We start from the raw sequence: 11,790 nt of genomic DNA, 5'->3' as shown, positions 1-11,790 counted from the left end.
CCATTGTTAGTCTGATAACAATGCAGCTGTTCAGGTAACCGATTAAGTGCAATATTTAGTACTGATAAGATGTTCATTTTTTAAAAATGACATTGCATTATGGATAGTTACATATTAAAATCCTGGGGGAAATAATACTGTATGACCCTCCTTTCCCAAATCATCATTACCCAGCCAGCTGGGTAATGAAATCCGCATTATTTATTTTCCACTGTTGATGGCCATCCTTCATCAATAGCAGCCGTCTCTCCAATTCCCATCCCGCATCGTGCTGAGTGACGAAAGTGGCTTTGGAGGCTGAAGAAAACTGCATTAAATGAATGACAAAAAAAAAAAAAAGACAAAAGAAGTCATATTTCATGTGAAAGATCAAGGTAATAAACTTATTTACTTCTGTAGCGACACTGGCTTTGTGGCTTGCTTGGAGACATCACTCTGGTATATTTCTTGCTCCATGCTAATGCAAATGTGACATTAAGGCCACTTCCAATGAGACCCATTACTGGTACTGGTCTTAAAAGGATAAAAGGTTGGTAAAAAGGGATTTGGTGAAGAATTCTCATGACGCATGAGATCCCTCAAAATGCGAAGATTTGGTTCTTCAGGACTAAAGGCAATAAAAGCCTATTTTTGTCACTACAGACAGCAGAGATCTAATGGGTAATATTTGCTAAAAAGCTGTTGTACTCAGCAAGCTCATCAAAAACCAGCACTTCATAAAAACACTATGCACTAACACTAAAGAATTTAGGCATCTTATTGGTTGAAGAACTCTACCAAATCCTGCTCCACACACTCTTATCCAGACACATGACGACACGTTTCCATCCCACAGCCGAAGTCAGAAAGCCACCAGTTCCAGCACCAATACCCCTGCAGGGTGCTTGCCGTCCTCCGGGCCCCCACCCTCACACCTCAGCTGCATCGCTCACTCATGAATAAGGACTTATTAAAAAATGCTTGTTGACCATCTTCGAAACCCTCCAGGTACCACAGAGTTAAATGTTTCAGAAAAGACTGGAAAAAAAAGGAAAACCAACCATCAGATTTGATCTGACTGTCAACTCACTGCTGACGAGTCAGGCTATCTCTAATTTGCCGCAACTGTATTTTAGTTACACCACAATTTGCTGAAAATAAGGTGTCCCAATTCTGTGAAACTGTTTCGTATAAAATCAGGTCTTAAGCCTTGTTCTCACACTTCTCTGCTTTTCCTGCGAGTTATTGATGCCTCCTCTCCCTTCCAAATGCCCTTGGCTGGAAAAAGGCAGAGGTAAGTTGTAAGGCAGGCAGAGTCAGTTAAGTTAAAAGCAGTCACCAGAGCAGCTTCTTGCCTCTCTGCTACAACTGCTTTTTTTAGTGGCAAAAAAATTGCACCTACGTAAAAAAGGTGGTTAAACTTAGGTTCAGCCAAGCTGCTTTTGTGCAGCTCCACTTTGTTGCAGTATCACTTATCTTTGATATAAATCCAGTTACTTGAGGCATAAAACATGATCTGCCTCTGCCATTTTCTGCAACTGCTGCTTTCATTTCTTTTTTCCCAGAAATAAAAAAATATAAGTATGTTTAACAATCTTCAAGAAAAAATGGAGAGGACAGAAGTAAAGAAAAATTAATTAGGTTGAAAATAAATGTAAGAATACTGGTACGTATCCAGGGTTGAATCTCTGCTACAGGGCAGCGAACAGGAAAACGCACCAGTGTTGACAACTGTTTCAAACAAGCACAAGCTGTCAGTACGACACTACGTGGTTTGAGGTAACAGTTTTGGAGGGTCTGTAGTCTCTTTCTACTTTCCCATCATCAGCTGGATTGCAGCGTCTGCCTCCAGCACAAGGCAGCAGGAACAAGCAAGCCTCCCACCTTGGCTCCGGAGCTGTGCTTATGTTGCTGCCATGCCTGTACCTGGTACCTGGGATGATCCAGACCTTGACCTGTTGATTAACTTCCCGGCTTTAGCTTGGACCTGCCTTGTCACCATGGTCTTGTCTGGAGGCTGGGACTGTTGGCTGACCCTGGTCATCATCAGTGCTGCTCTTGGTTGGGCACTGTGGGGCAGCCTGGCTCCCAGCTCACTTTGCCATACTGGAAACTGCCCCTGCTGCCCCTCACATCGTGCTCCCGAGTAAGGATCGAAAGTGGAGGACTGGCAGATAGGGGATGGGAGGTGAGAAGGTAGGTCTGCAAGAAGCCCCGAGCGTGGAGTGGGAAAGGACCGGGGGTTGCATGGATCCATTCAACAGGAACAAGAACAAAGTGCTGCCTCACTTGTAAGGCTACACAGAGATGGACTGTATTGTTAAAATTTCTTTACATTGCTTTTGGATGCATGAATCTGTGATGGCAAGGAGAAAAGCAGTTAATATTTAGCCAAGTTGGTTATCTTGGCTATTATAATTTTATTTTACAAACTATCAAAAGCACTCCCTCATATGCTTGATCCTATGCAGTAAATACTTAAGTTCCCTAATGCAGGCCCTATATAAAGTATCTAACAACCTATTTTAAGTATCTAAAATACCAATAACTTGTCTACCTAACAGTGTGGCCATCGGCATGAAGACACAGCTTTGCCCTGAATGTGCACTTCTCCCTGAACATGATTGATTTAAAAAAAACCAAAAAACCAAAAAAACAAAACAAAAAAACCCAAAAACTAAACTTTTCTACTTTTAATCAAGTTATGACTAAAACCACTTTAATTTTCAGTATACTAACAGAAGCTAGACTCTTAAACTGATAATCAGAAACACCATTCCTTAGAAATTACCACAGTGACAAAAATCAACAGTAAGAAAATCTGCCGCTGATGGCTGAACTCCGTTCAAGAAAATTCCATGTGAACTGAAACCTCCCTTATTTTCCACATGAATAAATAAAATGAAACGAGGGTCTTAAAGAACTGCAGGCTGAGCTCCAGTCTGCCTGTGCTTTTAGAGTCCTATAAACTTGTCATTCACACAGTGCAAAGACCATCTATCATCAAGAAGTCTGGCTCTACGGCAACATATGATGCTGCTAAGGTACATTTGAAAGTGAAAAGACAGGTGCTCAGACTTTCTGGACTATGAATAGCTTTGTTACTGATCTTAATCAGTTTTTAATAAAAACAGTGTTGAGAGTACAGTGTCTCACCCTCCCACTGAAACATCTTAATTTTGTTTTTCTTTAATATTGCCTGTTGTATGAAAAGTTACAAAATAGCAAGGGATTGGTCTTCATGGCCCAAAAGTCTCTTTCTCACATGTTGCTATGAAAGATTTAACAGCTCTGCAGAAGAACATGAAGTGGAGAAAAGGAAAAAGAAAATAAGAAAGATAACCCTCTACTATAAAGAACTCTAACAGAGAGAGTTCCAGCAGAGAGCAAAGGAGGTTATAATAGAAATCTCATGGTACAGTCTTCATCAAAGAAGAAACCTGACGGCTCTTTATCAAAGTTTCACCGCAGTTGGTCACAATCTGTTGTCAGTCACATCGGTGTAAACCCCAAGTAACTCAACCAAAGAGGAAATGTGAGTAATTGAACTTATTCTGGATCTAGCCAGTATCTAGTGAAAAGCATAAAAATGGTGAGAGCTGAACAGTGACAGTTCACCCAACAGAAAAACAGGTGGTCACACAACAGGCCCTCACAAGAGGAGGGACACGTGCAATGGGAGAAAATAGTTGGAAGAGTTGACACAAGTTGATAGAAGTTTCTTTTTGAGAAACTTCATCACCTATTAATCACAGAACATACAGCTAAGAGCTTAACTCCCAGCTGTGATAAGGTGATTAAAACACAGTCTCTTTCCTCAAGCTTATATTATTGCTTGCCCTAAATAAAAGGATCATTTGGAGATTAAATTCTCTTGGAAAAATGCAAAAATGCATTTGCTTAACAGTATAGCTCATTGCAAGTATGTGATATGCCAGGATTCCCTGTTTGCCTATTGTCTCCCACCTGGAATTGAGAAGATGCTGGTTCAACCCAAGACTGTACTATCCAGGCTATTTCCTTCCTCACAATGCCATAATGTCACACATTGCATTTTTACCATCTACTGCCATTTACAACAACAGAGATGCAATGCCTTCTATTTGAGTACTCTAAGATCTGCTCATTCTGTGACATTGAAATAGCAGTTGGCACAAGTCTGGAAGAAGCCAAGCCACATATGTTAATGATACGAGGTTTCCATTTGTTTTGATTTCTTATTGATGGGTAGCAATCCATTCTTATTTATATGTGATTACCTTCTATCAATTATCATAGTTTACTAGGAACTACCCACAAGCACTGTCCGTCATTATTTCTGGGAAGAAATCTTCACCCATTCAGTGACTCAGCATTGGGAGCTAGAAACTCTTCTGCTTTATAGCCCAGCTTCATATTCAGGAGGAAAAAAAAAAAAAAAAAAAAACAAACAAAAAACAAACCAAAACCACCACAATCTAAGCCAAAGCCATCCACATGGGGAAGGAGGTCTGTTTGACTCTTACCTTCGAACTGGCTGTGCAATTTTACTTCTGGGTATGCCGCTCCCATTAATGGCCAGCGATGGTCTTGGAAGAGCACTGCGCCCTACAATCCCTTGACTGGCAGTCTTGTTTGGCATTGGGATCCCGGTGTTAGAATATAACTGCAAGTTGTTGGACACTGGAATGCTGCTGCTGCTACTACTACTGCTACCACCACCTTGTATGGTTGGGCTTACGTAGGCAGTAGCTTTGAGAGGCTGTCTGACAGACACTGGAAAATGTCCCACACTGTGAACCCTGTGTTGAAGCTGTCCTGGTGATGGAACTGTAACGAGTGGTAGAAAAGGAAGTAACAAGGTCAGTATGCAACAGCTGAGGCCAGGCAGTAATGCTCATTTCCAGATAGATCTGAATAGGGATAAACACATCATTACACAATTTACTTGCTAATTATAAACTGCTGAAAAACCCTTTGGATCCAATACTGTATCCAGTAACACTGCACTGAACTAAATACCCTGTTCCATCCCCATCCTGAACAAAAATCCCACCCCATATTTATTCTCCTTTCTCCCCTCAAAGAGGTTTCATTAGCAATTACAAGCACACTAATTCCACCTACTCAATTAGAGCTTTAAACAGGAGAAATTGCTGAAGGTATAAATTAATTACTGTTAGATCATTTAGATTTTTCTAAGGTTGCTTGCAATAACCACATCTTGCTTAAGGAATTTTGCACTGAAGCAGTATAAAACATCACAGAAGTCTAAGCTTTATGTATAAAACCAATAAAAAGGCTATAAAAAGGTCTTGAATATAACAGCATATTCCAAGGCCGATGTTATGCAAGCTATCATTTTAAATCAATGCTATGGGATCCAGAAGCTTTACATATAGATCTTCTACGCAATCCTGCCCTCTGGTGTACATCAGACACACATCTGTTTCAGAGTCCACATATCAAAAGCAAACTATCAAAAGCCTGAAGCACATAAACTAATATACCACATACAGGCCAATTATTTTTCAAGTCCTTGAAAAATGACATCTTAACATCATTTAAAGACACAGGAGAAAATATAGATGTGTGATTCAATTAAACAATACTGGGTATATATTGCTATGGAACTCTTATCATAACACAGTTCTTAAATACACCAGCACAGCCACTTATTAGAAATGTTTTTCAAAAAATTATTTCAGAAATATCACATTTTATACACGCGCATATATATATACACACATAAACACACAGAGAAATATATATTTCTAAAATAGTAAATAAAATTAAACTCTCAACACACTACCATGCAAATTCAAGTGAGAATCTGAAAAACTACTCCTATTCAAACAGGACAAACATAAAAGAAAATAAATCCAGCAGTATATTTTCCAGAAAAGATGTGATTTAATAGTTTTGAGCCTTCCAGTACCTGACGGTGGCCTACAAGAAAGCTCGAGAGGGATGTTTTACAAGGGCATGTAGTGACAGGACAAGGGGTAACAGCTTTAAACTGAAAGAGGGTAGATTTAAATTAGACATAAGGAAGAAATTCTTCACTATGAGGGTGGTGAGGCACTGGAACAGGTTGCCCAGAGAAGCTGTGGATGCCCCATCCCTGGAAGTATTCAAGCCCAGGTTGGATGGGGCTTTGAGCAACCTGGTCCAGTGGAAGGTGTCCCTGCCCATGGCAGGGGGGTTAGAACCAGATGATCTTTAAGGCCCCTTCCAACCCAAACCATTCTATGATTCTATGATTTGTAAATTCTGCTCAAATTTGAAAGAGAACACCCACAGGAAAAGGTTTTGCCAACTGCTCCCTCCAAAACCTCACAGGACATGGGAGGTGTAAGTCAAATCCTTTCTCCTGCCTGTGTCCAATGAAATCCACTTTTTCCATTTCTTCTCAGAGTACCTCAACCATTGTGCTAGAAAAGATGGGTTGGGTTTGGATCTTGGTCTATCTTGTTCATGATCTACATTAATAATTCAACATCCACTAGATCAACTCTCCCTTTATCCCTCCATCAAGAAGTCACCTAAATTAAACTAGAGTAATTTTAATTCCCCCACTCAACAAGTGTATTATACTTGAGGATATAACCCTCTGTTTACTACATTTGCTTGGAAGAAAGTGGCGCAACTTCAGTAGGAGAGAGGTCATGTATTTTATGATAGCATTTATACAGTGCACTTTAAAACCAGCATTGTATAAGTTCCAAGAAAAGTAGTTTTCAATTCTAGTATCAAAACTAAAAATGTAAGCTTGTAGGAATTAATGGTATTATTGGTGCTTCCACAGTACTACTACTAATTATTATAATTTAAAGTTGGCACAAAATCAATGGGGGAGGGGGGGAGGAGGGGGGAAGGAGATGATGAAACTCTCAATAGTGCATAACAAGATTTGCAGAATTTGCTTTCCAAAACAGAAACTTTGAAAATCCTGAGCTATATTAAAATATAGTGCAAAAGGAACACAGTCTGCTTTTAATTTTTCATAAAGCGGAGGATCAGTGACTGGGACATGTATTTTACCACTCTATTGATTCCTTGCGTGCAGCCAAAGAACACAGGTACTTACTACACGACTGCATCCTTGAAACCCCATTACTCGCTCCATGCAAATTGGAGTCAAAGCTCTGGCTGTTCCTCACAGTGACTGGAGAACTAGCAAAGCCAGCATTACTGTTCATGGTGGGAGTACTTGGCATCCGAGCGAGGTTAGGCATGCTTCTTCGAAGTTTATCTGAAGCAAAAGAAGACAACATCCACAGTCATGTCAGAATTTCCAACAAACACAAGCAGCCTCTGAATAATTTCTGTACAGCATCAAAATTAAAACAAATTACTTCAACACAAAGAAAGGTTTTGCTCTGCAGGAAGAATATGAATACGTTATTGACAGCCTACTAATTGAACCCTTCTGACTATTGTAACAGCATGATTATTCACAAATAATTTTAAAGACACCAATAAGCAGTACATTTTCAGAATCACAAGGATTTGAACACTAAAGTGTCATAATAAGGATGAGTTTCACATAAATGTGCAAAGTAGGTCAGTTGAATCATGCTCTAAATGTGCCTGTTTGCAGTGAGTACAAAGCAAGGCTGCAGTAACAAAGTCAGACATAGGTATCTACACTGTGGATGTCTAAAGACAGGCGAGATGAATCCATCCTAAGTGAGTAAAGTCTTGCTTTCAGATGCCAATGAGATGCTAAAAAAATCCATTCAGTACCTAACGTTATTAGCATGTTAAATTTCTGCAGGTTGCCACGCGCAAAACCTGCTAAGTCTTGATGCTGTTCAGTTGCTTGGAGCCCTGGGCTGACATCAGGATTTTCAAATCTGGTGGTTCTCCTGGCTACCCCACTTGTGGTGCCTGATTTGGTGGGCATTTTCAGAACAGGCCTGTAAGGCCTTTCACAAAAAGAAAGCTGCAACAGGTTCAACAGCTAAGGCAAGTGTCTAAGAGGTCAGAAGATGTCTGCAACCCCACTCACGCTAGCTGATTCAGAGAGAGAACCCAAAACCAAGTCTGACATCTCAAGAAGACTTCCCAACCACAACAGCATTAGGTAATCTTAGAAGAAGCTCTTTTGGTCTCTTCGGCCATGGGGCCAAAGAGAGATGACTCAATTCTGTATAATCAGAAGACTGGTGGGGGCAGAAAGGCACACACTGAATGACCTGGTCTGAATTGCCTCCTGTGACGTGACAGACTTCAGTAAAGCACCCCTGTGGGGAAATAACAGGTCATTCGTTAAATTGTCATTGACACCACCATTAATGCTGGCCTCTTGGCCAGGTTCAGCAGCACAAGTGCTGTGTCCTGCTGACGTGGCTATGTTTCTCCTGGTACCGCATCAGCACGGAGGCCACCAGCTCCTGCCCTTGCCACAGGTTCTGGCACCTGGTAGATGTCTCCCTCCAGTTCTTACACTGCAACAGAAAGCAGGGGTATGCTTGTCTTCTAACAGGCAGCTACAACTGCTCTCTCCAATGGCAAGCAGGGCATTTCAAGATTGATATTTTGTATTTACACACAGGAATGACACATCATGCATGGCTTGGAATTGCTGGTTTGGGTCGGCCTCCACAGGGCAAGTTCAGTCCACAGAAATGACGAATTGACTTAGGAATCTCTGTTTATCAGTCCACATAAATATATAACCTATTTAGCATCACCACGAGCTCCTCTAATCCTTAAAGCTGCTAACAACTGACAAGTAATAAGAAGCGACAGTACAGTTCTATCTATACAAGGTATTAGTAGTCACTAACAGTAACTTCAACATATGTGATGCCTATGTAACTCCAGCAAATTGAGTCACAGCGAGGCTACAACTCCAGCTGTTTTTTGTGACTGGTCCTCGTGATAAGAGCTGGTACAGAATCCTGCAAATAGTCAAAAACATCCTTGTACTTCAAAGGTCCAGCATTTTTAATATCCTCATGTCCCGAGTCCCAATACCTAGTGCCTACCTGCTCTTGACACTATATCGTGCACACTAGTCCTGTAATGATGAGACCTTCTTCTCTTCCATCTCAACTAAGATTGACTTTCAGTTACCATAGATGGTCCAACATAGAAAACCATTGCTGTCTAGGAAATAGTTTAAATATTCCCGTAATTAAATACACTACATTTTCATATTTTTGAAATCAAACAGTAAGATAAAGAGGAGTTCAGTGCAGGAAAAGGAAATGCAAGGTTTGAGTTCCTGGAAACTAGAGTACAGCCAAATCCTAATGAAGAACCAGTTTAAGGGTAATGCTTCATCAAAGAGTTAGAGTTGTACTACAGTGACTCATCACTGACACTGCAGGCTGAAACTGTCAGTGGTACAGCAATGAACATTATTAGCAAAGGGATTACCACTGTGGTTCAGTCAGGTGGTAAGTATTAATATCACTGATACAACAATGATAAAACAGTTATCAGGCTTCCAAAACTGTCCTGGGGATGCAAACAATGGCATCCACACAGTTACTGTATGTCCCTATTTCTGAAATACTCATGATTTTGCGAATTGGGAACTGTCTTCCTATGATGCAATCCTTGGCCCAGAGTGGCAGAAAATTCATGAATATGGGATGTCTATAGCTACTGTTAATTTTGGAGCCCTAGCCTACCCTTTAAAATCCTAGGTCCTGAAATCCTAGGTCAACATTACAGCACTTGGCAAAAAAGGTCTGAGCAGCAGGAGGGTGGTAGGGAAGATGGCACTGCATAAAATAGCTTTTCTAATACTATCCACATATCTGGTTGTATAAGCAGAATTCCTTGGACTCTACATGCTCTTCCACTCAGGGACTGCATCAGCCACCACAGGCATGATCTGTGCCTTGAATTGTCCAGTGGATGCAGCTACAATAGCAGGAAAAATAGGTACAGAAGTAGGTTGGATTTCCTCCATGTCATGGGTGGCCTCATCTTTTGCCTCCTGTTCATTAGTCCCTTCTTGTTCCAGCAGTCTGCTCTGCTGCTGATTCATTCAGTCCTCAGGCAGCAGATTCCTGCTGCACCTGCACATTCGCATCCATTGAGCATCTGCGTTACTTCTTTGATGGGTCCTTGTGTGTGCTGAGATAAATGGCCCTGAAAAGCAATGAAAATAGCAGGTCAGTTTTGTGTTTGGGGAAAACCCAGAAACGTTCGTCTTGACGGCATTTTGCAGCTTTCATCTCCTTGGATGATGCGTCCTCTTTCATCTCTTTCTTGAAGTTTGTTCTGTCACCTGTTCCCCTCATAAGAACATTGGAAAGAGTCTTACAGACGTTTTGTTTGTAAATGAAACGCTGAGCTTGACATATGGAAGCAGAAGGTGGGAGTTATGTGATTTTAATATTATTTCAGGCCACTGAGACTTGACACAATACGAACTTGCTGGAAATATTACAAGAAAACAAAAATATTTTTCCAAGCCACTAGTAGCAAACCTTCCCTTTCTAGAGCTGATGAGAAAATTAACAGAGAGGAGGAGTAGAGCCGAGATGTATTCTCAAGTGAGAAGTAATTTGTCCAAATAGTCCTGTTTATTATGAATGATGAAATTTGCTACAGTTTCTGCTACCTCTTCTGCACTAATCTGGTTCAGTTGCAAGCCTAAAAAGTCATCACACGTTTACAGTTTGTTCTGTTAGGAAGACGTGGATATTAACACCAGCGAGGAACTCCAAAGGACCTGCACCTTCTACAGCATCCAAAGTTATTGTGGTCCCCTATTGAGTCTCAACTATAATCTAGGCTGAAACAACTATGTTTAAGTAGGATGCAGCCACATAAGACATCACAGATATATCTTCGCCTTTCCCAGCCTTGAGATGTAATAGCATGGCCTACAGACATTATATTACTGAGATATTTGAAAGTGTGAAGAAAATGCGAGGACAGATCATGCAAGGGAGTTAATAATCAGTTCTTGGTTATTACCACCTTCTCAGAATAGTTCATGCATCTACACACATGCTTGTCACTTCGTGAAGGTTCTTTAGGTGGCATACATTGCCCTTGTTTCACGTATCTGCAGCAGAATGATGCACCACAAATCACCTACTGCACGTTTACACTTTTTCCCCCATGTGGTATCCACGCTGAATTGCCTGTTGCCTACAGCACAGGAAAAACTGGGAATTGTGAAATACAGGGTCCTCTGCCCTCAACTGAAAATGTGCATGAAAAGACCACCCCACAGCACAGATCATATTCACTACCAGTGAGAAATGGGTCAAAAAGCAGGCAAAAATGTCCCTTGTTTTGTCAAACATTCCACAAAATTACAGTAAAGACAGCAGTTTGCCTCTTACCCAGCTGCTTCAGTTCTTATTTTTTCCTGGAGGTTCCCCTGATGCCATTTCTTCTCTAAAGTCAGCCTGGGATCAGTGGCCCAGCTTCTTTCTGGCAGGACACCAGAACAGGCAGCACTTGCCTTCTGTCTTCTGGTCCCAGCAGCACTGGTGGCTGCCCCCACTCCACGGCTGCCTTTTTTTTTTTCCTTCCCTGACCTAATACTATCACCAGACGAAGATTGATGTCCATGTAGCACGCAAACAGACCTTGCCCTCGGAGCAAAGCTACCCCAGAAGAGGTGCGCTCTTGGTGAGCTGCCAGACTGGGAGTTCTGTAGCAGTTCTTGTTAAGTATCATCTTCTCTCTGCCAAGGTACCTTATCCAGTGAGGCTCTCCTTGCAAGGAAAGCTTACGCTGACTCTACAGTGAAGTGTCTTAAAACACATTTATTGATTCATTGTTATTCTCTGCAAGCGTCAATGTTTTATTTGAACAAAAGACTCACAAGCCTCACCAAAAGTGCACTAT

The 11,790-nt window shown here is 41.2% G+C and overlaps 1 protein-coding gene across 2 annotated transcripts in view; it reads right to left on the bottom strand.

The window, feature by feature from the left end:
- Positions 1-231: 231 nt before the first annotated feature.
- Positions 232-11,790, bottom strand: part of SLAIN1 (SLAIN motif family member 1) — a gene marked incomplete at both ends in the record, with an annotated part of 53,818 nt that continues 42,259 nt past the window's right edge. For both annotated transcript variants that reach the window (XM_082303958.1, XM_082303959.1), the window contains 3 exons: positions 232-307; positions 4,485-4,788; positions 7,049-7,213. In XM_082303958.1, coding sequence (XP_082160084.1) covers positions 232-307; positions 4,485-4,788; positions 7,049-7,213 — 545 coding nt within the window. The remainder of the gene's footprint in view (positions 308-4,484; positions 4,789-7,048; positions 7,214-11,790) is intronic.

The sequence above is a fragment of the Platalea leucorodia genome (genome assembly GCF_965183815.1).
Source record: "Platalea leucorodia genome assembly, chromosome: 2".
NCBI classification, from domain to species: domain Eukaryota; kingdom Metazoa; phylum Chordata; class Aves; order Pelecaniformes; family Threskiornithidae; genus Platalea; species Platalea leucorodia.
Note: the sequence above shows the minus strand (reverse complement) of the source record. Positions and strands in the feature narration are given on the sequence as shown.